The sequence below is a fragment of the Aethalodelphis obliquidens genome, unplaced genomic scaffold (genome assembly GCF_003676395.1).
Source record: "Aethalodelphis obliquidens isolate GAN/ISIS:26980383/991018 unplaced genomic scaffold, ASM367639v1 scaffold84, whole genome shotgun sequence".
Taxonomy (NCBI): Eukaryota; Metazoa; Chordata; class Mammalia; order Artiodactyla; family Delphinidae; genus Aethalodelphis; species Aethalodelphis obliquidens.
The window spans coordinates 578,435-604,947 of record NW_020838028.1 but is presented as its reverse complement, the minus strand read 5'-3'; the positions used below and the strand labels follow the sequence as shown (position 1 = coordinate 604,947).

The following is a 26,513-nucleotide window of genomic DNA, read 5'->3' as shown; positions in this document are numbered from 1 at the left end:
AAACTATGACATCTCTTTGAGCTCCCAGCAATGTCATGAATTACATTCTCATTTTTCATGGTTTTAAACTTAAAGGTTACATGATTAAAATAATAATAAATAATAATGATACATGCTAAGAAGTTATGGGAAGATATAAAGCATTTATTACTTTATCAGATTCCATACGGTGTAATAAACCTCTCACCTAGCACAGTGAGGAGATCACATGCTCTTCAGAGATTAATTCTCTATAAAACGTATGCGTTTAATAGAAATCTTTAGAAAATGTAACTTTCCTATTTGGGGAGATGGTAATGTGAAATAAACAAAACAAAAGCCATCATTCTTCTGTGCTAATATTTACTTTTTTTTTTTTTTGCGGTACGCGGGCCTCTCACTGCTGTGGCCTCTCCCGTTGCGGAGCACAGGCTCTGGACGCGCAGGCTCAGCAGCCATGGCTCACGGCCCAGCTGCTCCGCGGCATGTGGGATCTTCCCGGACCGGGGCACGAACCCGTGTCCCCTGCATCGGCAGGCGGACTCTCAACCACTGCGCCACCAGGGAAGCCCAATATTTACTTTTAATTCCTACTTTTGCTATGATGGAGTTATGGGGAAGCTGTGGGAAAAGAGTAGCAATAGAAGAGGAGGATGCAGGGGAAAGAGATTTCTTCAGCACCCTTTGCCTTTCCCTTGGATCCCACTCAGGAAAACTCAATTCAATAGGTGCATTTGACCCTTACCCGTGCCTCAGCACATCCCCAAACTGCTGCCTCAGGGAACAGCCCCATTTTACTGCCAACAGAGAACATATACCTTCAGAACAACTGTCCACTGAGATTCACCACTAGCATACTTCCGGTTCCTCCGATGCAATTATAAGGCCTCAGGATTTAGGATAACACAAAACCTCACAGCGTTCTCATAATAGGGCTGAATTCACTGAATCGAACTGAATCAGATGTGTGTTAAACAGGAATGACAGCCATTATAGTCAGGCCCCCAAAATGAGCCCCAAACTCATCCAGCAAAAAGAAATCACCCCAGCAAGTTTCCAGATGACTCCAACGAGGAGCCCAGCACCCCAGCCTCAGTGAGACACGGAGGAGCCTTCCCAGCTGCTTTTCTAAAGAAGCCGGGACAGCCTTGGGCTCTTTCTCTGCCTTGGCCAATATGCGTCTGGAACGGGGCCCTGTACCAGATGAATTATCTTCTTCCTGCCAACTGCTTCTTGGCTTGGGCAGTTGTGGGAACAGCTGGTTTTATAACACAGAGGGAGCCCTTGTTCTGAGGTAGGAGAGCTCTGCATTCTGTGAAAAACTCGTACGTTTGGGTCTCTATACAACCACCTTCCTGAGCTTTAACCTGAAGGTTTGGTGTGTTGTGCTTGCTATGCATGTGTCTTGCAAAGAACCAAACAACCTATGAGAGTTGTACCCAGAGGAAATCTTCCGGCAACTCTAAAAGTCACCTTTACGCAATTCTTGGTCTCAATCAGAAACTGAAGTCATGAGATGAGAGATCACTTATCCCTGAACCAGTATAACTAAAAATCAACCAAATTCCAGGAATGGTAGGTTGAAAACAAGAATGTACTCCTGCTCCCCTGGCCCCAATAATCCAGTAAAGCGACTTCTTAAGGCATAAAACTGCTAGGATAGTAAGAACAGCAGAGAAGAGACGATAGTAACAAAAATTCAGAAGCTGGAAAGTGGACAGAGCTGAGTCTTAAATTGGCAGTGGAGAAAGCCAAGACCAATCCAATTTACACCACAGAATTCCCAAAAGGCCCTGGTGGCATTACTGGAAGTAGGGAACAATGGACAGCATGAACTAAAATAAAGAGCATCTGTTGAACTTCTTTCAAGAAATAGCTAGATTCCCCAGACCAGGCACCTACTCTGTAAAGCAGAGTGACTGCTCCTCTCCCATCTTGGCAAAAGATACATAAATATACAGAAAATATATTCTCTGAAAAGTATAAAGTGTAAGTCTCTGAGCGAGGGACTCAGCACAACTTGTGAAGGAGGGGTTCTGTAATGAAAACTAGGATTGGGTGGACACATGCACAGAGATATTCACCCAAGCCCTTTCCCCCAACTTGGTTCCCATAAAGATGGCAGCAGTGCCCAGACCCTACAGGCAGGTGACTGGAAGATCTTCCCTGGGTGATCTGAACAGCCAAGAAGAAACTGACACGGCTGGTTCCCCAAGGAAAGGGCTACTGACAGCACCTCTAGTGAAGCTATTTCCAACAAACCCCACTCATGTGTACCAGGCTCCAATTAGCCTTGTTCCAGTCCACCCCCTGCAATTCTTGAATACAGCAGACAGAGAAGGGCAACCTGACATCTAAGGAAAGATTCTGAAGTGAAAGAGTCCAAAACAAACAGAAAAATCAACTTGCATCACAGGGATACAATCAGCAGAACTCAGATTATGGGAAACACTATACGACAAATGGTCCATTTTCTTCAACAAATAAACTGCGCAGAAAAGAACAGAAGAAAATGGGGGAACCTATAGAGTGAAAGAGACTTAAACCACATAACAACCAACTGTAGTATATGGACCTTATCTGAGTACTGATTTAAACAATCCAATTGCTTTTTAAAAATAAGGTAAGCAGAGCAATTTAAATATTGTTTGGGTATTTGATGATATAAGGAACTGGGGTTAATTTTCTGGGTATGGCATATCATGGTTATGTTTTTACAGTCTTATATATTAGAGAAGTACACTGAAATATTTATGGATGAAACGATGTGATGGCTGGGATTTGCTTCAAGACAATCTGGGTGAGGGGCTGACTAAACAAGCATGGTCATGAGATGAAGGGAATACAGGGATATTTTAGACTCTCTACTTGATGTCTGAAATTTTCCATAAGAGAGAAAAACCATTACTAGAATCCTCAGAGAAAACAATGAAATTGTAAAACAGAAACAAAATAATATAAAAAGGGAACATTCAAAGAAAGTTTAAAAGCCCCTGTAAATAAAAAAATAATAAGAGAAATAAAACATTCAGTAAAGAGTTGGAAAAAAACTGGTGGCATATTCCAGAGAGTACAGTGAAAAACTTTAGAAATGAAAATAAAGAAAAGAATAAAGAGTTAGAGGGCTAGTCCAGAAGGTCCAAAATCTTGGTAACGGTTCCAGAAAGAGAGAAAAGAGAAAGAGAAGGAAGGAATTCATCAACACAACAATGTAAGAAAATGTCCCAGAACTGAAGACCATGAATTTCTAAAAGAAAAGATGTACCAGCTGCCTGACACAATGGAGGAAAAAAGGCACACAGCAAGACACAGCATTGTGAAACACTGGGAACAAAGGGATTTGGCAAGTGTCCAGAAAAGACAAACTAAAAACAAAAGCCCTGGCTACATAAAAAAGATGACGAGGGCTTCCCTGGTGGCGCAGTGGTTGGGAGTCCGCCTGCCGATGCAGGGGGTGCGGGTTCGTGCCCCGGTCCGGGAAGATCCCACATGCCGCGGAGCGGCTGGGCCGTGAGCCATGGCCGCTGAGCCTGCGCGTCCGGAGCCTGTGCTCCGCAACGGGAGAGGCCACAACAGTGAGAGGCCCGCGTACCGCAAAAACTCAAAACAAAACAAAACAAAAACACTCTGAGCAGTTTCTGGCATAGAGTAAGAGCCACAAGAGCTGTTCTTGTCATCATCACCAAAGAAATGACTCTTTAGCCTATGTTAACATATAACTACTTGATATATTACAATAATTAAAAAGAAAGCAATCAGTGTAAAACACATGTCCAAACCAAACATATTTCCAGCTTTGGAATGACTGAAAATTGTCACAGACCATAGGGTTTTGGAGGTGAACAGGGTTCTGAGATTTTTCTAGTGCAATTTCCTTGTTTCAAAGGGTAGGGAATTGAAGCTCAGAATAGCTAAGTAACTTGCTGGACTATACAGCCAATTCAGAAGAGGAGTTGAGATTAGCAGTCAGGTGTTTCATGTCAATGCACTGAATTTCACAAGCGTAGCTACTCAAACTCCATCTATGGTATCGTCCCAGGGTCAGAATTTCACATATACAAAAAAAGTATCACCACAGAAATATTTTATCCAACTCCTGTCATTTTACCCTAAAACCTGCCACTTGGCTCATGATATACGTAAACAGAAAGACCACCTAGAAAGATCCAGCCGGGGCAATGAAGCGAGGAGGCTACAGTGGGTTTACTGGTTAGGTTGACAAGAGGAAGGTAATGTATTAGATTCGCTGTCCTACACAGAGCTGTTCTGACTCTAGGAGGGATACCTCTAGTGGGTTTACACACAAAAGTATGACTATTAATCCCTAGTGCTGTGGACCAATATGGTGCAGCCTGGATGGGCATTTCTGATGCCTGAGTAGTGGCATGGGTAGCAATGCACTTCCATCACAGTCTTCTAAGTCTTTCTAAAGGAATAAACACAACTTGCAGGATTAGTAGACATTTTGGTCACTGCTTCCAAGGAAATGATGGATCTGACAATGATGACTACTGGGCAAGCCCAGTGAAGAGCATGAGTGTCGTCAGGGGTGAAAGCACCACTGTTACTCCTTTGAGGTCTGAGAAATCAGGCTGGGTGGGAATTTTCCTGGTATAAACTGTATGATCTGTCTTCATCTCATTCCAAATGAAATTCAGCCCTCTGTACATTTGCAGAAAATCTCATTCAACAGTTTGAGATGAACTTATTTCAGAAGAAAATTGCCCATTTTCTTTTCACTGAATCTCAGGGGGAAAGTACAGAATAATTTCTCATCTTTAAAACACTGAAAACTTCTATGCTTCTTGAATATTTCTTACAAACGAATTTGCAGTTACCTTTGGATATAGTATGTGTTCCACAGCTATCCAATACCAAAGTGGTGACTGGATGGATTAAACACCTCAATATTTTCACCATTTATTGATAGCTGAGATTTAAAGTGACAAGTCTAGAGTCCAAAAATACAAAAAGTGCTATTTTCAAATCTTTTATCTTTTTTGCAAGTGCTTATTTTGGTATTTTTGATTAATGAAAACATTTTCTCCTTTTACTTTCTTATAAATATGAGGTGTTTCCTCGAAAATCATTCAAACAAACAATATAGAAGGATACACTGTAACTTAGCCAAGTTAGTAAAACATAGAAAGAAATAAGAACTATTTCGAAATATTTCCAATGTCTTCTGTGTATGAACAGAAACATACAGAAAATACAGTTTTTTAAATGAAAGGTACGGCAGTGTCAACACTCACAGAAAAAGTAGAATTCCGGTATTTGCCAGGGCGAAGGCGAGTCCCAAAATCCCACTGCCCATAATGGCGTTGCTTAGGTTAAAAACAGACATGCCCAAGGAGGTTGTTCCTGGAATCTGAACAGAGACACATTAAGCAAAAGAGTCCTCAAGACAGATCGTCATGCCAAAGCCTTTAAAGAAAGCACTATCAGGAACCAACAGGGAAATGAAGTTCGAGGAATCCTTTCTTAGTGGTCTAGTTACTTTTTTTAAATGGGTTTTAGGAGAAAATACAGAGGCTCCGAGGAATAACCCGGTGAATAAATAGCTATGTTTTTGGTACTATGCTGGATGAATTAAACATCTGTCACAATTTATGTAATTTTAAAAAATAAGCAAACTTTATTATAATGACACTTACATAGTCATCACATTTCTTTTTTTCCAAATGGCTGTTCGTGAGACTCCTTCTACTTTCACGATCAGAAATAAACTTGCTGTAAAGAGACGTATTATGATTTAATTTCATGATAATGACTTGAAAATTTAACATCATGACTAAATGATTTATTACTTACCAAAACATCACACATAAAAAGTTATCAACCAGTTACTTAAGAGTTTATAGTCCTATTCAACCACTCTCCCTACCTCATTTTTGTTTTGGTTTGGGTTTTTTTTGCCAGTGTTAGTTGTCCACATTCTTGTTTTACCAAATAAACTAAATGTGCTCCAAGGGCAGACACCTTGCCTCATTCCTTTTTATATCCCTCACTCTACTTAGCACAAAACAATGCAAACAGCAGGTGCTCATCTTGAGAGGAAATGAAAGACAACCGTAAGTCAAAAAGAGCTATAGATTTTGAATCATTTTAATACTAATTAAAACATTATATGCAATGCAAGTTAACTTTTACATAGATTGTTCTCTAATGGAAAATTAGATGATGTCAAGAATACTATAAAGCTGGCATTTAAAAGAATATTGGAGGCAGGATTCCTTCTGAGTTCACATTCCTGGAGCACAAAGGTATTACATAGGAATTCCCTCCCCCCAGCAAAAAGGAAAACAACTCTTTTCCCATCACACATTCTTTCAGCACCTGCTTATATGCGAGTCACTAGACCAGGCAATGTGGGAGATATGGGGGTGTGTAATAAGTGATGCAGCAGTAGCCCACAGGAAATTATGGTGGAGGAAGCAGGGCATATGGTCCATGGTTAGAGGCAGAGCTAGTAGGGCTTAAAGCAAGCATGGGATTCAGAACGTGAGTTCAAATTCTCACTTGCTCTGAGGGCCTGAGTATGCTACCCCAGTTTCCTGATCTGTGAAACGGGAACGACGCTATTATATTATCTCATAGTGTTACTGGGAGAATTAAATGAGAGCACATGTAAAACATAAGTACAGCTCCAGGCACAGAGGAAGAGCAACATGTGGGAAAGATTCAGACAGGGTGAGTGGAGTAAAGTATACACAAATATACAGAAGGAGGAATTCGGAATGCTCGAAGGACCAGCAAATACATTCGGGATTAATATCAGAACTTTAAGTGCTATTGTCAAAGAAAAGTCTATTCATAAGCAAACTGCACATGTATTAGTTAAGACATGTTAGGGGTGCTTTTCGGCTCTCCTTCTGGAAGTTTTATTATCTGGTCTAAGTAAGAAATAATCAGTGCGTTTTCCACTAATAAATATAAAGCCATTTGAATTGGACTATCTTAAAGAGGCATATATCTTTAAACTATACATTATATTTTCATATGCTTTTTTTTTTTTTTTTTTTTTTGCGGTACGCGGGCCTCTCACTGTTGTGGCCTCTCCCGTTGCGGAGCACAGGCTCCGGACGCGCAGGCTCAGCGGCCATGGCTCACGGGCGCAGCCGCTCCGCGGCATGTGGGATCTTCCCAGACCGGGGCATGAACCCGTGTCCCCTGCATCGGCAGGCGGACTCCCAACCACTGCGCCACCAGGGAAGCCCTCATATGCTTTTTTCTAATGAGGCTATATTTCACCATAAACCATGTTTTAATGAAAGATATATATCATTAATGTTGGTTTTATCTGTCTACCGTTTTCATCTTTAATCCATATTCTTCAGGTCTGCATTATTTCGCCAGGAGAAACCAAAGCCAGGCAACATAGATATTATGAACTTCCCCTGAGGCCACCACCTGGTATGAGTGGCGCAGCCTGCGGTTTATTTCCTTCAGCATCTGCCTTTGCCTAGGACCTGTCCAGTGACTGTCAGAGATGAAAAGGCAGTGAAGAAAACCTTGGTCTCTGGAAACCCAGGAGCTGACATTCCAGCTGAGGAGAGACCAGACCAGCTAACACCAGAATAGGAACATCAGGCCATGCAAAATGGAGATGAGATAAGGAAGCCAGAGAAGGAAAAACCATTATTGGGTGGGATTAGCCCGAGGAAACTAAAGGGCCGAGGCCTGAGAAACAGCATTGCAGGGTCTTAGCAAGAGAGTGACATAATGAAAGCTGTGTCTTTGGAGACCCGTCTGGCAGTTCTCTAGCCTTGGCTCTTCTTTTGCCCTTAACATTTTCAATCTTTCCCAAGAACTGAGGTTTACAGATCTGGCTGGAGAGGGACCGGGAGAGCAGCCTTCCTTTTCACCCAGGCGGCCCAAGGAAATGGGGGTGCTGGACTTTCCAAACTGAAATTGACTCATATTAGTGTGGCTGTTAAATAAAAGACTGTATGCAATCAGGCTAATTTCAACAATCAACTCAAGTCTACCAAATCATTATCCAGAAGGTCCCCTGTTTGCCTTTCTTGCAGAGAGACTTGCTTTTCAAAGAGAATCTCCATTGTTTTTAAATTAACGGGAAAGCCCGAACGTTTTCAAAGAAACTAAACCAAACACCAGTAAACCTCCTATTATGGCAGATCTAAGTTCTTGGCCTGCCAATGCTCCCCAGACTTGCGGCGGAAGACTGATAGAGAAGAACCGGATCAAGGCACCTGGATGCAGGGGCATTCAACAGGGTCAAACACTGCAACGGAAGGGGAGGAAGAAGAGGCCCCTGCATGCTTGCCAGCTCTCTGCGGCAGCGCTTCTGCAGGATGAGAATAATGCAAGTGACCTGCAGAGCTGTTGTGATGAGTAACCATGAAAAAGCACATTAAAACAAATAGTGCTTTGAGTGCTTCCCGATTCTGCCTCTTTCTGTCTATTTTCTACAGTAAGACTTAATAGGTTTTCCCAAATATCTTCACTGGTGCTCCCACTGAAAAAATTTCGAGTCCAAACTGCTCGCCCTGCAAATTCCAGGTACTGCTGAATTTGATTTTGCCTCACTGCTCAATCTTAGCTCCCCCCTGCTCTTCCAGATGGTCTTCCCAAGAGGCGGTGAGGATCAAGATAAGACCAGGGCATTCTGAGAATAGAGACTGAAGAACAAGTACCGCTAGGAATCCACTCTCCCCTCAAGAGACCCTCCCTCCTCCTCCCTGCCAATGCCTTCCTGCCCGTTCACAACCCTCATCCTCCATGAGTCTGCGGATGTTCTGGTCTGAACGCAGTTTTCTGACTCTGACCTACTTACGATTTTTCTGTAGCACAGACTGTGGCACTAAGCTCATCTTGCATCCAGAGTGGTGGTGTCATGTTCTCACTCCCTTAGCTCCTCCTTCTATGTACCTGCCCATGTGTTAGCAGCTCAGAGGAACCCTCCATAAACCAAATGCGCCTCTTCCATTGAGGAACTAGGGCGTAGCTTAGGCTGCAGGGAAATCTCGCTCAGTAAGAACGGAGTACTCAGATAAAGCCTCTGTATTCTCTTTACGGTATTTCAACTTGTTCTTCTGCCTTTCGATCTTTGCTTTGTATTTCTGCAAACTTTTTCTTAAAACAAAATAAAACCAACCTTTTTTTTTGTAATGGAAAAGTCCATTTATAATAACTAGGTCAAGCAGCTTATCACAAGTTTCTGTTATCTCACCATTTTAAAAATGCAATTTCATGTTAAAAAGCACTGACCTCTGGCAAAGACCTCTTTATTGACTTAAAAATGAGCTATTGGAGAAGGTGCCTTTGACATGCGGTCTTGGGAATGAAAAGTATTATTAAAAAAGCATTTTCAGTGGGTCGTTCTGTACCCATAAAGCAGAATCTGATCAACTCTTAGGTAGCCAATTGTTCTGTGAACAAAACAAAACAAAAATCTACAGTGGCTGTCATGCTGACCTTCAACAGACAAAGCCTTAAAAAGGATGTAGGCGTTATACTGAGGTAGTGTGAAGGGAGACAAGCAATATAGAGCAGTTATTTGAAGCCAAAAATCAATCAACAACAACAATCCAGTTAAGGATGGGTTGTACAATGGGAAGATAATCTTCCTATTTTAATCTCTACCAGTCAGGTTCTTACTAGGTTATAGTGTTCCATTGGAAGATTTATAACACGAAAGAGATGAGTGGTTGAACTTAAATGACCTTTCCTAGCTCTTTCACTGAAACTAACAGTCTATAAAAAAGGAAAAGAGAAAAGGAGGAAAGAAGCATGTAACTGAGAGACTGGAAAACATGAAAGAATTAAAGAAATAGGCATTTAAAGGCATTTAAAGAGAAGACTGAGAGGTGAGAAAAGCCTTATCTGGTGGATAAACTCTCCCCAAAATAGGAGAAAACAGATTTTCGTTGTAGCAGGAGCAATTAAAGCCAGGGAAGAATTTTCTGAAATGAAAACTGAATATGGGAAGAAGTTATGGTATCTTCTTCCGTAAGGTATAGAAAAGACATAAGAAGAAGAGAAGGGGTAACTTTTCAAGGGTCCTCCCGATGATACAAATGTAGTTCATGAACTCCGGAAGACATACAGGGACCAAGGATGTAAGGTGTAGTGACAAGAGTTCCTCATTAAGAAATATCTTAATGAAAGACTCTCAAATTTTGTTAGAAGCTTCCTGGGTCATAACAACAATAACTATTCATGGAGATTAGAGCAACAGTAGATAAATATTAAAATATGTGAATATTTGCCTGGCTACAGCTAGGATAATCTATTAATATTTCAACGACTTTAAGATAACAATAACCGACAATCATCCCAAACCTAAAACAGTATTATTAGTCCTTGGGTGGAGAAGAAAGAAGTGCTTGCCAAAGAAAGAGGGTTGCACGTTTACTGTTAGAGACTTTCCTCGTACTAAAAGACTTACTCTTGCCAGACACCGTGTCAAGTGCTTTACATGAGCTTCCTCATCTCTTTTCACAATAATTGCATGTGGTTAGTACTATTTTTAGCTCCATTTTGGAGAAATTAAGTAACTTGACCAAAGTTACATTATAACTAAACTGCTGAGCCATGATTTGAACCTAAGCGGGCTGATGGTACAGCCTGAGTCCTTAACCTACAAACAGCATTGCATTTAATATTCCCCAACAATCCCAGGAGGTCAGGTATTATTTTTATCCCTGTGTTACAGGGATGGAACTAAGGCTTAAAGTACAAGATCACACAAGACCTATGGATGGAGCCAGGATTCAATATAAGTTGCAATCCAAACCATGCACTTAACTGCTCTCTCTGTCTGTCTCTGTCTCTTTCTTTCATTTAACAAATACTTTGTAATGCCTGCCCTTCTCCAGGCACTATTACCATATCATTACAAGGTACAAGAGATATAAAAATGATTAAGATGGGTCCTTCTCTCAAGAAGCTCACATCTAGAGGAATGTCTAGAGCTCATTACTCAAAATGTGGTCCATGGACCAGCTGTAAGGGCATCACCTGGAAGCTTGTGAGAAATTAGAATCTCAGGCCCAGTACCAGAGCTACTGAATCAGAATCCGCATGTTAACAAAGTTTCCAGGTGTTTCACATGCACATTAAAAAGTCAGCAGTACTGGTCCAGTGGACATTTCAAAAGGCTTTGCTTTGTAAAGCAATTATACTCCAACAAAGATGTTAAAAAAAAAAAAAAAAAAAAGGCTTTGCTGTTCCAGGTATAGGTTTCTATGACTACAACCCACAAATTAGGGCATGAAATAAAACAACTGAACTGGAATAAGAGCAGGTGTCCTAATGCCCAAATGGCTCTACTCTATTTTTTTTTTTTTTTTGCGGTACGCGGGCCTCTCACTGTTGTGGCCTCTCCCATTGCGGAGCACAGGCTCTGGACGCGCAGGCTCAGCGGCCATGGCTCACGGGCCCAGCCGCTCCGCGGCATGTGGGATCCTCCTGGACTGGGGCACAAACCCGTGTCCCCTGCATTGGCAGGCGGACTCTCAACCACTGCGCCACCAGGAAAGCCCCTCTACTCTATTTTTAACTAAACTTAATAAAATGATTCTTAAGGTATCCTAGTAGGGAGTTTCCAGGCAAAGCTATCAGTTATACGCCAGCTAATGAGAAGTCAACATTTGTTTTCAACATTTTCTCTAGCTTCCTAATAAAAGGTACTGTTACCTAGAAGTTCACTGTTTTGGGAGATGGTTTTCCTAGATTCATATAATTGGGCCTACCTTCCTCCCACCAATGTGAAAAAGCTAACAGAAGAGTCAGAAGTATTAGGTGTAGCTTTGCAGAAATCACGGGGGTGTGTGTGTGTGTGTGGGTGTCTTCTCTGATTTTTATTTACCTTTTTGGCTTCATGCTGTAATATGTTGTTTTTAAATTTTCATTGTTCTAGAGCCAGAAATGAAGCAAAATTCATAAACCATGTCAATGAAAGAGGGGAGATAAAATAAAGCAATAAACGCATCACACCACACTTGTGACAGTGGAACCAAATTCCAAAAATCAGGAGGCTGTACAGTCCATGTCTTAGTCATGGTCTCTGGGGAAGTGAGCTCCCCTGGCAGGCACCCCAAGGGGCGAGAAGGGGTGCCTCTCCCTACCGCAAGAGGTTATCACCTCCCAAACAATACTTTTTCTTAGTAAAACTTTTAAATATCAAGTTCAGATCTTAAGCTGAATATTATAAAAGACTCTCATTTTAAGGTCCTCAAGGTTTACACTGCTTTGGGAATGAAGCTTTGTTATAAACCTATAATGTGCTAATTGTGAAATAGCTGGAATCCCATCCACCACCTTTAACTGCAGGTCAGCAGTGACTACAGAACACCCCAGGGGCCCAGAGCAGAAAATAGCACTGGTAGAGTTTAGCAGAGTTTAATTGATAGTAGAGACTATCTTTCTCATTCACGCCCGAGCAGTTTAATCAGAGGCAGCAGGACTGAGAGGAAAGACAGGGATTTCAGACAGACCTGTGTGTGCCCTTGAGCAAGTTATTTTATTTCTCTGAGCCCCCATTTTCTTATGGTACACTGAATTTTTAAATTTTCCTTATTTGCAAAAGAATACATTGAAGGATGTTATAAGGATAAGTGGTAATATATGTAATCACATCTGGCACTCAAGAAATGGTAGTTATTCTTAATAATTACACAGAAAGGTGGTTGAGAGTCCGCCTGCCGATGCAGGGGACACGGGTTCGTGCCCCGGTCCTGGAAGATCCCACATGCCGCGGAGCGGCTGGGTCCGTAAGCCATGGCCGCTGAGCCTGCGCGTCAGGAGCCTGTGCTCCGCAACGGGAGAGGCCACAACGGTGAGAGGCCCGCGTACCGCAAAAAAAGAAAAAAAAAAATTACACGGAAAAGGTGAAAAAAGCAAACTTGAGTTCAACACTAAGAAGTATCACATGGTGAATGATACTTGGATGGCAATGAGGAAGTATTTGGGTTGGAGACTTAACCTCTGAGAATATGTAAGGAACAGTACAAGGAGGAGGGGCAGGGCTGAAACTTCTGAGTGTCCGTAAATGATGGCAGCCCAGTCAATGACACATTGTATCAGAATGCAGAGCAGATTATCAGAAATGATTTCTGTGAAGATGCCTGGTTTTCATCTTCCTCCCAATTTCCTTTTGACCCCGCTCCCGCAAGCGTAGCATGGCTGGTGTTCTAGTAAGTAGTCCCCGTATATTCCACTCTCTCCTCCCAGCCTTTTAGGAGACCTTAGGCTTCAAACAAACCTCACCACTAACTCCCAAGCTGGAAAGCTTCCTGCTAAGGGATCCATATAAGCTGGCTGTAAAACCAGAAGGTCAGAATTTGCAGCAACATGGATGGACCTAGAGAGATTATCACGCTAAGTGAAGTAAGTCGGAAAGAGGAAGATAAATTCCATACGATATCACTTATATGTGGAATCTAAAATATGACACAAATGAACTTATCTACGACACAGAAACAGACTCACAGACACAGAGAACAGACTTGTGGTTGCCAGTGGGAAGCGGGTGTGGGAGGGGTGGATTGAGAGTTTGGGGTTAGCAGATGCAAACTATTATATATAGAATGGATAAACAACAAGGTCCTACTGTATAGCACAGGGAACTATATTCAATATCCTGTGATAAACCATAATGGAAAAGAATATGAAAAAGAATATATATATATATATATATGTATAACTGAATCGCTTTGCTGTACACCAGAAAATAACATGACAATGTAAGTCAACTATATTTCAATAAAATACATTTTTTTAAATAATTAAAAAATAAAATCAGAAGGTCAGAGAATGCCCCAAATCATTAAAAAAAAAAAAAAAAAAAGATATTTGGTCCTACTCTTGTAACTTAAGAAACACAGGACCCAAGGGCTGGAAGGACTTGCTGAGGTCACAGCTAAGGGTGAGAGCTGCCAGGCCAGCATTCTTCCTACCCACCCCCTATCTCCCCTCACTCACTGTATCTCTTCTTTTCTTTCTCTTTCATGTACTATTTCTCCGTTTCATGTACTGTTTCATCTACTATTTCTCATAGAGCCATTTGGCTCTGTGTTATTATTACTTAAAATCCATATTACAAACGATGCTTGTAGTGGCGTATTTGTCATTTTAACATGGGAACATTGACAAATGCGACTTTGACCATTCCTTGATTAACGTGTGCAAGGCCAGATGACTGTAGTACACATTCAGATATGGCACGCAGTGAAACTCCAACAGTTGGTCTGATTCATAAACACAGAGCTTTTGAAAAGTTAGGGCTGGTTGTGGTCCAATGTATTTATACATTTTTATTAGACTCAATTGAAAGATTTGAAAGGATGAATAAATTACTTTCCTATTTGCTTCATCTGCTATTGCAGACGATGCCCAACAGATGTCACATATGAAATTCAAATTACATCTTCAAATGGAGCATAACTTTAGTAATGAATATTCAAGAGAATAACTGAAAACCAGAATGATATTTTAGAGACATTTCTTTCATTGGAGAGAAACTGTTCGTGGAAAAATACTCACCTATTTATCTGACCATTTTCTACCTCGGTGAACTCATTGGAATCATTGCTAATGTTATCATCTTCGGGCACTGTCATGTTTTGCAATTCAGTTAATTCGAGTCCACTTTTGAAATGCATCATGTTTAGAAAGTACCTGTCGTCCAAATCCTCCTTTTCTGAGTGTATTTACAAATGGATAGCAGCAAAAATATAAGGTTCACACCCCTAAAATACAACACAAGGAAAAATAATTAAACATACGAATATCACCACTGACTACACATAAGCTATTACACACAAATGCTTTGCTGATGACATAACTTTTACATTTTGCTATTCAAAGCATTAAAGCAATCTTGGTACATCAAGTTATAGAGGCTGTAAATTTTCTGTCTTTCATAAATCTTCCTCCATTTTTAACTATAAGATGAGTCATGTCCCATAATCTTTATGCTCACGTTCATAGGAATACCATGTGATCTGTAGGCAACAGAGATGCCCTTTTATGAAGCAGTGTGTTTAAAAGGAAAGCGAATAGGTTATTTTAGTGCGTCAGACCACAGGGCACACATATAGCTGGGTACAGACTGAACAGGCACAAAAGCACGTCTGATTTAGCAATCCCAGTTTAATAAAAATGCAAATCCTCAATAAATGGCATCATGTAGGATCAACCACCCAACCTGGAGGTCAAGCAGCAAAGGACATATCTGTGTTCTGAAATTTAGCAAACCGTTTATCCATCAACTGCAAGAGATTAAATCAGTCTCTTCAGTGAAATCACTCCATGTCAGGGAGTTAGGGAATTAAAAACTCATACTCAGGGGATTTAGGTTAATCCACCTGAAACTGTATTTCCTCACAGAAATGAAAGACTTGCCGAGTTCACATTTTCTCCCACATGGATGACTGTGATTTAAATTTCTGAGTGGTCACCAATAATATAGAAGGGGGTAAAGAGTTTCAGACACACAGCATCACAAATCAAAAAGCAGGTGGCAACAGAGGTATGGTACTGTGATTTATTATAAAGAAGACATATTTGGTCTTCATTCCTATTTCTGGTTCACAGCTCCCCAAACCCTTAGAATTTCCTAAGTGTTGAGGGTGATAAATGTCTTTTGGTATATTAATGAGGTGACTTTGGGAAAGCACCTACGGATGGGGGCTGGTTGCCAGTGGAGCCAAACATGTGATTAGAGGGTTGGAATTTTTAGTCCCACCCCGTGATTTCCGGGGAGAGGAGACAGGCCAGAGCTTGACTCAATCACTAGTGGCCAATGAGTTCATCAATCATGCCTATGTAATGAAGCCTCCATAAAAAGCAAAAAAAGGAGGAGGTTCAAAGAATATCCATACAAGGGACCCAGAACGCCACCACGTACTGGGCACCAAGCTCCACAAGGACTGAAGCTTCTGTGTTGAGGACCTCGCCCTGTGTATCTCTACATCTGCCTGTTGATTTGTGTCCTCTGATATCTTTTGGAATCAACTGGTGACCTAGTGAGTAAATGGGTTTTCCTGAGTGCTGTGAGCTGTTCTGGCAAATTAATGGAACCCAAGGAGGGGGTCATGGGAACCTCTGATTTATGGCCAGTCAGTCAGGAGCAAAAGCAATAACCTGGGCTTGTGACTGGTGTCTGAAGTGAAGGGCAGCCTTGTGGCATGGAGCCCTTGACCCGTAGAATCTCATTCTATCTACCAGTGGACAGTGTCAGAATGGAGTTGACAATTGTGGGTGTGGGGAAGCCTACACACACACACACACACACACACACACACACATTGGAAATGGGTCCAGGAACCCTTTTAAGAGGTAAATGCAACTTCAAAAGTAAGGCCTGTAAAGGTATAGGAGCCTCACTAAGATAATCTCGGTGAGGCAATGGGGATCATGGAATGAAGCAGAATGTCAGCGAGATCTTTTTTTAACCTCCAATGCATGATCCATCTTGGAGGATGTTTTGATATTTTGTCTGATCCTGAATTCCATAAGATAACTGTAACCTAGTTAAGAGTCAAAGCTCCAATGTGCCCATCTAAGCATCCTAGTATATCCGAAGAAGCATTTTGCTAACTGATAATATTTTCAGGACCCCTAGAAAGTACCCTAGAATGATACTTCTTTAAGAATTTCCTTCCTCTCAACCTAGGGCCAAGACGGGAATAAAGACGCAGACCTACTAGAGAATGGACTTGAGGACACAGGGAGGGGTAAGGGTAAGCTGGGACAAAGTGATTGAGTGGCATGGACATATATATACTACCAAATGTAAAACAGATAGCTAGTGGGAAGCAGCCGTATAGCACAGGGAGATCAGCTCGGTGCTTTGTGACCGCCTAGAGGGGTGGGATAGGGAGGGTGGGAGGGAGGGAGACGCAAGAGGGAAGAGATATGGGAACATATGTATATGTATAGCTGATTCACTTTGTTACAAAGCAGAAACTAACACACCATTGTAAAGCAATTATACTCCAATAAAGATGTTAAAAAAAAAAAAAGAATTTCCTTCTTCTCTTCCCCACAGCTAGGCCCCACCTTACTCCTTTCCATTCACACCGTCTCCTGTCTAGAATGAATCTTCCCTGGTTCCAAGATCCTTTACAGCTTCCACAAGATAAATACTGTCTAATACCTCAGATTCCAGGAGCCTCACCCTTCCTGCAGGGCAGGGCCTCTCCTGGAAAGCAGGAAGCCAGGAGATGGGAGATTGGAGCTCCCCGAACTCCTGGTCTAAGGCTAACCTGGCAGCTCAGGGCTGATTCTTCCAGCTAGGGTGGTAGTGCTGGAGCCTGGGCCATGACTAATTGCTTTTAGTGTCTTCACACAGCAGCAGCATTTACAGCCTGTCTTTACTTTGCAAAGGTTGAAGTGCATCAGAAAGGTTAAGCCCCCTTGTCACCCCTTGGCCCCCTCTGAAGAAAGCTGCACAGTGGACTGGGCTGGGTAACCCCTAGGAGTCTCGGCACACGGCCTCTTGCCTGTATGACTCCCTCAGAGGCCACTAAGGTGATACCGTGGGGTTGCTAGGAAGTTCACTCAGTGGGGGCTTAGCTGGTGGTCCAGTGGTAAAGAATACGCCTTACAGTGCCGGGGACAGGGGTTCGATCCCTGGTCAGGGAGCTAAGATCCCACATGCCACGGGGCAACTAAGCCTGCGCGCTACAACTACTGAGCTCGCGTGCCTCAACTAGAGCCTGCGTGCCGCAAACGACAGAGCCCACGTGCTCTAGAACCCGCGCCCCACAACTAGAGAAGAGACAGCCTGCACGCCACAACTAGAGACGAGCCCGCGCACCACAACGAGGAGTCCCATGTGCCTCAACAAAGATCCCGCGTGCCGCAACTAAGATCCGACACAGCCAAAGAAATAAATTAAATAAATAAATAAGTAAATAATAAAATAAATCTTAAAAAAAAGAAAAAAAAAGTTCACTCAGTGGATGGCGTTTCCAATCTGGGTTAAGGAGTCCTTTTCTCTCTAAAAACTTGTAGGAGACAGGGTACTAGACAAGAAATTTCTGAGAAGAGGAAAAGTTGACTAACAACAGATCTGGAGTCTACTGTTTGAATGTAAACTTTCATATCAATATATGTGTGTGAATACAAATATATACTACACATACACACACACACACACACACACACACACACACACACACGTGCAATGGACCAAAAAGGAAAAGAATAAAAAGAACAGAGTAAGTTCTGGCCACTAAAATTATGTCAGTATTAGGCAAATGCCAGTTCTAAGTTAATCACATAGGATACATTTTTGCCTTTGGCTTAAAGAGATTTATTTTTTCACAGTTCCAGAAGTCCAAGATTAAGGTAATGGTAAGTTTTATTTCTTCTGAGGCCTCTCTCGTTGGCTTACAGATAGCTGTCTTCTCGATCTGTCCTCATATGGTCTTTCGTCTCTCTGTGTGTTCTCTGTATTGTAACCTCCTTTTCTTTTTTTAAAATTTAGGATAAATTTTTATTGTTGTGAAATAACCTATCTGAAATCTAACTTATTCTTGAAAATAAAAACTGGAAAAATGGGGAAAATTAACAAAGTTAGTGACATCTGTCACTAAGGTTGAGGCCACACTTAGGAAGTACCATCCATTCCATTTATTATATACTTATTGAGTGCTAGGTGATGAAAGGATTTTAAAAGTCTGAAAAGGATCTGAGGCAGCTTCACAGAAAAATCACATTTGAACTGGCTCTTGAAAAAGAAAACAAAAATTTTCTGGTTCTAAAGCTAATATATGCCCACTGTAGAATCTTCAGAGCGAACATTGTACAAGAAACCCCACCACCCAAAATGGGTCACTGTTAGAGTTTCACGTGCTTCCTCCCTTCTTTTCTTCTTTTTTTCTTTTCCTTTCTTTCTTCCTCTCTAGCTCTCTCTCCTCTCTCTTTTTTATTTAACATTGGAATTTTAGCCTGTTTTTAGTCTGTCTTTCATGTAATATTACATAGTACGTATTTTGAAGGACAGAAGTGTTTTTTAAAAGTATATTAGTTCCTTGTTAATAAATAATACAGGGCTTTGTAGAAAAATGCGAAAATACAAGCTTGCAAATGAAAGAAAGAACAAATAAAAAGAAAAAAGTCACCTGTTATCTCAGCAAGCAGAGATGATCACTGTATATATATTGGAGTATAACCTTCAAGGATTTTTCTACACACATAGATATAGTGCCTAGCACACAGTAGGCACTCGATAAGTATCTGTTAAATGAAAAGAATGAGTACAAATGTTTTAAAAATATGTATACATTTACAAAAATGGAAATCATACCACAGAGTTTTTAAAACATATTTTTTCACTTAACAAGATATGGTCTCCTATCCTGAGTTATGTCCGTAAACACGGGTCTACACCATTATGGCAAATGCTCCTTAACCGCTTGACTGTGCCATATATTGACATCCAACCTACTACTGCTAGACAGTCACACTGCCTGGTGGACAGGAGACTGACAGGTGGAGATGGGCCCTGAGCTGAGACTTTTCAATGAAGGAAAACACGGCCAATGACAAAGACACAGGAAGTGCAGGTTGAGTTTAAGAAACAAAAGAATTATAGTTTCACTGAAAGACTGAAGCAATTATCAGACTATACAGTTAATTAAAAGACCGAATGGGGTCATCATGTGAAGATCTTGACGCTAATCCAACCACAATTACTATCTCCCAACATTTATAATAGGTTACAAATAGAATATTTCTGATCCTTCACTGCAATCTTGTGAGGTATTCTGAAGAAGCATTATTATCTTGCCATGCTTACTGGTACGTTTTACTAATAGTACCAATGTAAAATACAGAAACTTCTTCTCTACTCTTCCTGGTGATATGCATCAAAGGAGAGGATACATAGAGAAACCTGGTTTGGTCTTTCTTACGTTGCTTACAACCTACTGAAACAAGCAAGACCTTCCCATATAAAGTGACAGTATATCATAAAACATTTGCGTGATAGAGACCAAACTGTACAATAGAACAAAGAATAAGTCCAGAAAGATTTCAGAGACATACATACATACATATGTACATACAGGAAGGAAGGAGGGAAGGAAAGAAGGAAGTAAGGAAGGAAAGAAGGGAGGGAGGGAGGGAGGGAGGGAGGTGGGGGGAGGGAGGAAGGAAATTGGAACCTGCAGAAATCAGGTAAGGTTTTATAAAGAGTTAGGACTTGAACTATGTCTAAAAATAGGTAGGATTTAGACTGGGGTAGGGAAGGCATTCCTTGCACTGGAAACAGCACAGGCGAAGACATGGAGGCCAGATGTGCACAGAACACCCACTCAGATGAATCTCGCTACAGCAGAGGGAGCAAGGTACACGTTCTTGAGTAATAAGAGGTTATATTGGTTTAGCAAAAGCTGATTAAAAAATTGTAGAGGGAAAACCACAATATAAAAAAACCAAAGAATATACTATAACTCAAACGTTGTCCAAAATTACTTTGGGGGATAAATAAACAAAAATACAATTTCAATCGCTAAGACACTGTGTGATGGACTGGCCCACTCAATATTTGTTCCCACGTCTTTCTAGTCCAGCTCTGTATCTAGAGGATAGAGAGTTATACTTCAACTAAAATAAAAGCTTAAAACTGATAGTCTTTGAAAACCTGGGGTCCTCGGGAGGCGGGGAATGGCCTTCAGTAGTGAAAGGCTGGGACCCAGTAAGCACTCTCATAAGAAAAGGTGTTTTCTCTCTTCTTACACAAAATTCATGACTTGGGGGGACGAGGGGAAGATGGCGGAAGAGTAAGACGTGGAGATCACCTTCCTCCCCACAGATACACCAGAAATACATCTACACGTGGAACAACTCCTACAGAACACCTACTGAACACTGGCAGAAAACCTCAGACCTCCCAAAAGGCAAGAAACTCCCCACGTACCTGGGTAGGGCAAAAGAAAAAAGAATAAACAGAGACAAAAGGATAGGGACGGGACCTGCACCAGTGGGAGGGAGCTGTGAAGGAGGAAAGGCTTCCACACACTAGGAAGCCCCTTAGCGGGCGGGGACTGCGGGAGGCGGAGGGGGGAGCTTCGAAGCCGCGGAGCAGAGCACAGCAACAGGGTGTGGAGGGCAAAGCGGAGCGATTCTTGCACAGAGGATCGGAGCCGACCGGCACTCACCAGCCCAAGAGGCTTGTCTGCTCACCCGCTGGGGCGGACGGGGCTGGGGGCTGATGCTCGGGCTTCGGTCAGAGCGCAGGGAGAGGACTAGGGTTGGCAGCGTGAACACAGCCTGCAAGGGGCTAGTGCGCCACGGCTAGCCAGGAGGGAGTCTGGGGGAAAAGTCTGGACCTGCCGAAGAGGCAAGAGACTTTTCTTTCCCTCTTTGTTTCCTGGTGCACGAGGAGAGGGGATTAAGAGCGCTGCTTAAAGGAGCTCCAGAGACGGGCGCGAGCCGCGGCTAAAAGCACGGACCCCAGAGACGGTCATGAGATGCTAAGGCTGCTGCTGCCGCCACCAAGAAGCCTGTGTGCGAGCACACGTCACTATCCACAACCCCCTTGCGAGGAGCCTGTGCAGCCGGCCACCGCCAGGGTTCCGTGATCCAGGGACAAATTCCCCAGGAGAACGCACGGCGTGCCTCAAGCTGGTGCAACGTCACACAGGCCTCTGCCGCCGCAAGCCTGCCCCGCACTCCGTACCCCTCCCTCCCCCCGGCCTGAGTGAGCCACAGTCCCCGAAGCAGCTGCTCCTTTAACCCCGTCCTGTCTGACCGAAGAACAGACGCCCTCTGGCGACCTACATGCAGAGGCGGGGCCAAATCCAAAGCTGAGCCCTAGGAGCTGTGAGAACCAAGAAGAGAAAGGGAAGTCTCTCCCAGCAGCCTCAGAAGCAGCGGATTAAATCTCCACAATCAACTTGATGTACCCTGCATCTGTGGAATACCTGAATAGACACGAATCATCCCAAATTGAGGAGGTGGACTTTGAGAGCAAGATTTATTATTTTTTCCCCTTTTCGTTTTTGTGAGTGTGTATGTGTATGCTTCTGTGTGAGATTTTGTCTGTATAGCTTTGCTTCCACCATTTGTCCCAGGGTTCTATCCGGTTTTTTTTTCTTCTTTTAAAAAAAACATTTTTTTCTTAATAATTATTTTTTATTTTAATAACTTTATTTTATTTTATCTTACTTTATTATATTTTACTTTATCTTCTTTCTTTTTCTTTCTTTCTTTCTTTCTTTCTTTCTTTCTTTCTTTCTTTCTTTCCTCCCTCCCTCCCTCTCTCCCTCTCCCTCTCTCTCTTTTTTTCTTTCTTCTTCAGCACACTGGTCCATAAGAGACCTCTCAGCTCCACATAATATCAAACGGTGAAAATCTCCCAGAGATCTCCATCTCAACACCAGCAGCCAGCTTCACTCAACGACCAGCAAGCTACAGTGCTGGACACCCTATGCCAAACAACTAGCGAGACAGGAACATAATCCCACCCATGAGCAGAGAGGCTGCCTAAAATCATAGGAAGTCCACAGACACCCCAAAACACACCACCAGACGTGGACCTGCCCACCAGAGAGACAAGATCCAGCCTCATCCACCAGAACACAGGCACTAGTCCCCTCCACCAGGAAGCCTACACAACCCACTGAACCAACCTTAGCCAATGGGGACAGACACCAAAAACAACGGGAACTACGAACCTGCAGCCTGCAAAAAGGAGACCCCAAACACAGTAAGATAAGCAAAATGAGAAGACAGAAAAACACACCGCAGATGAAGGAGCAAGATTAAAACCCACCAGACCTAACAAATGAAGAGGAAATAGGCAGTCTACCTGAAAAAGAATTCAGAATAATGATAGTAAAGATGATCCAAAATCTTGAAAATAGAATGGACAAAATGCAAGAAACATTTAACAAGGACCTAGAAGAACTAAAGATGAAACAAGCAATGATGAACAACACAATAAATGAAATTAAAAATACTCTAGAAGGGATCAATAGCAGAATAACTGAGGCAGAAGAACAGATAAGTGACCTGGAAGATAAAAGAGTGGAAATAACTACTGCAGAGCAGAATAAAGAAAAAAGAATGAAAAGAACTGAGGACAGTCTCAGAGACCTCTGGGACAACATTAAACACACCAACATTCGCATTACAGGGGTTCCAGAAGAAGAAGAGAAAAAGAAAGGGACTGAGAAAATATTTGAAGAGATTACAGTTGAAAACTTCCCTAATATGGGAAAGGAAATAGTTAATCAAGTCCAGGAAGCACAGAGAGTCCCATACAGGATAAATCCAAGGAGAAATACGCCAAGACACATATTAATCAAACCGTCAAAAATTAAATACAAAGAAAGCATATTAAAAGCAGGAAGGGAAAAACAACAAATAACACACAAGGAATCCCCATAAGGTTAACTGCTGATCTTTCAGCAGAAACTCTACAAGCCAGAAGGGAGTGGCAGGACATATTTAAAGTGGTGAAGGAGAAAAACCTGCAACCAAGATTACTCTACCCAGCAAGGATCTCATTCAGATTTGATGGAGAAATTAAAACCTTTACAGACAAGCAAAAGCTGAGAGAGTTCAGCACCACCAAACCAGCTTTACAACAAATGCTAAAGGAACTTCTCTAGGCAAGAAACACAAGAGAAGGAAAGACCTACAATAACGAACCCAAAACAATTAAGAAAATGGGAATAGGAACATACATATCGATAATTACCTTAAATGTAAATGGACTAAATGCTCCCACCAAAAGACACAGATTGGCTGAATGGATACAAAACCAAGACCCATCTATATGCTTTCTACGAGAGACCCACTTCAGACCTGGAGACACATACAGACTGAAAGTAAGGGGATGGAAAAAGATATTCCATGCAAATGGAAACCAAAAGAAAGCTGGAGTAGCAATTCTCATATCAGACAAAATACACTTTAAAATAAAGACTACTGGAAGAGACAAAGAAGGACACTACATAATGATCAAGGGATCAATCCAAGAAGAAGATATAACAATTGTAAATATTTGTGCACCCAACATAGGAGCACCTCAATACATAAGGCAAATACTAACAGCCATAAAAGGGGAAATCAACAGTAACACATTCATAGTAGGGGACTTTAACACCCTACTTTCACCAATGGACAGATCATCCAAAATGAAAATAAATAAGGAAACACAAGCTTTAAATGATACATTCAACAAGATGATCGAAATTGATATTTATAGGACATTCCATCCAAAAACAACAGAAGACACATTTTTCTCAAGTGCTCATGGAACATTCTCCAGGATAGATCATATCTTGGGTCACAAATCAAGCCTTGGTAAATTTAAGAAAATTGAAATTGTATCAAGTATCTTTTCCGACCACACTGCTATGAGACTAGATATCAATTACAGGAAAAGATCTGTAAAAAATACAAACACATGAGGCTAAACAATACACTACTTAATAATGAAGTGATCACTGAAGAAATCAAAGAGGAAATCAAAAAGTACCTAGAAACAAATGACAATGGAGACACGACGACCCAAAACCTATGGGATGCAGCAAAAGCACTTCTAAGAGGGAAGTTTATAGCAATACAATCCTACCTTAAGAAACAGGAAACATCTCGAATAAACAACCTAAAGCAATTAAAGAAAGAGCAACAAAACCCCAAAGTTAGCAGAAGGAAAGAAATCATAAAAATCAGATCAGAAATAAATGAAAAAGAAATGAAGGAAACAATAGCAAAGATCAATACAACTAAAAGCTGGTTCTTTGAGAACATAAACAAAATTGATAAACCATGAGCCAGACTCATCCAGAAAAAAAGGGAGAAGACTCAAATCAATAGAATTAAAAATGAAAAAGGAAAAGTAACAACTGACACTGCAGAAATACAAAACATCATGAGAGATTACTGCAAGCAACTCTATGCCAATAAAATGGATAACCTGGAAGAAATGGACAAATTCTTAGAAATGCACAACCTGCCAAGACTGAATCAGGAAGAAATAGAAAATATGAACAGACCAATCACAAGCACTGAAATTGAAACTGTGATTAAAAATCTTCCAACAAACAAAAGCTCAGGACCAGATGGCTTCACAGGCGAATTCTATCAAACATTTAGGGAAGAGCTAACACCTATCCTTCTCAAACTCTTCCAAAACATAGCAGAGGGAGGAACACTCCCAAATTCATTCTACGAGGCCACCATCACCCTGATACCAAAACCAGACAAGGATGTCACAAAGAAAGAAAACTGCAGGCCAATATCACTGATGAACATAGATGCAAAAATCCTCAACAAAATACTAGCAAACAGAATCCAACGGCACATTAAAAGGATCATACACCATGATCAAGTGGGGTTTATTCCAGGAATGCAAGGATTCTACAGTATATGCAAATCAGTCAACGTGATACACCATATTAACAAATTGAAGGAGAAAAAACATATGATCACCTCAATAGATGCAGAGAAAGCTTTCAACAAAATTCAACACCCATTTATGATAAAAACCCTGCAGAAAGTAGGCATAGAGGGAACTTTCCTCAACATAATAAAGGCCATATATGACAAACCCACAGCCAACATCGTCCTCAATGGTGAAAAACTGAAAGCATTTCCACTAAGGTCAGGAAGAAGACAAGGTTGCCCACTCTCACCACTCTTATTCAACATAGTTTTGGAAGTTTTAGCCATAGCAATCAGAGAAGAAAAGGAAATAAAAGGAATCCAAATTGGAAAAGAAAAGTAAAGCTGTCACTGTTTGCAGATGACATGATACTATACATAAAGAATCCTAAAGATGCTACCAGAAAACTACTAGAGCTAATCAATGAATTTGGTAAAGTAGCAGGATACAAAATTAATGCACAGAAATCTCTGACATTCCTGTACAATAATGATGAAAAATCTGAAAGTGAAATCAAGAAAACACTCCCATTTACCACTGCAACAAAAAGAATAAAATATCTAGGAATAAACCTACCTAAGGAAACAAAAGACCTGTATGCAGAAAATCATAAGACACTGATAAAAGAAATTAAAGATGATACAAATAGATGGAGATATATACCATGTTCTTGGATTGGAAGAATCAACATTGTGAAAATGACTCTACTCCCAAAGCAATCTACAGATTCAATGCAATCCCTATCAAATTACCAGTGGCATTTTTCACAGAACTAGAACAAAAAAATTCACAATTTGTTTGGAAACACAAAAGACCCCGAATAACCAAAGCAATCTTGAGAACGAAAAACGGAGCTGGAGGAATCAGGCTCCCTGACTTCAGACTATACTACAAAGCTACAGTAATCAAGACAGTATGGTACTGTCACAACAACAGAAAGATAGATCAATGGAACAGGATAGAAAGCCCAGAGATAACCCCACGCACATATGGTCACCTTATCTTTGATAAAGGAGGCAGGAATGTACAGCGGAGAAAGGACAGCCTCTTCAATAAGTGGTGCTGGGAAAACTGGACAGGTACATGTAAAAGTATGAGATTTGATCATTCCCTAACACCATACACAAAAATAAGCTCAAAATGGATTAAAGACTTA

General features: G+C 41.4%; 1 protein-coding gene across 1 annotated transcript in view; it reads right to left on the bottom strand.

The window, feature by feature from the left end:
* SLC38A1 (solute carrier family 38 member 1) overlaps positions 1–26,513 on the bottom strand; it is a 69,462-nt gene that overhangs the window by 31,840 nt on the left and 11,109 nt on the right. Inside the window, exons 2-4 of the mRNA XM_027093514.1 lie at positions 14,491–14,696; positions 5,637–5,712; positions 5,235–5,350 (exon numbers count right to left, since the gene is read on the bottom strand). Of these exons, the coding sequence (XP_026949315.1) occupies positions 5,235–5,350; positions 5,637–5,712; positions 14,491–14,612 (314 nt within the window). The 5' untranslated portion in view covers positions 14,613–14,696. The remainder of the gene's footprint in view (positions 1–5,234; positions 5,351–5,636; positions 5,713–14,490; positions 14,697–26,513) is intronic.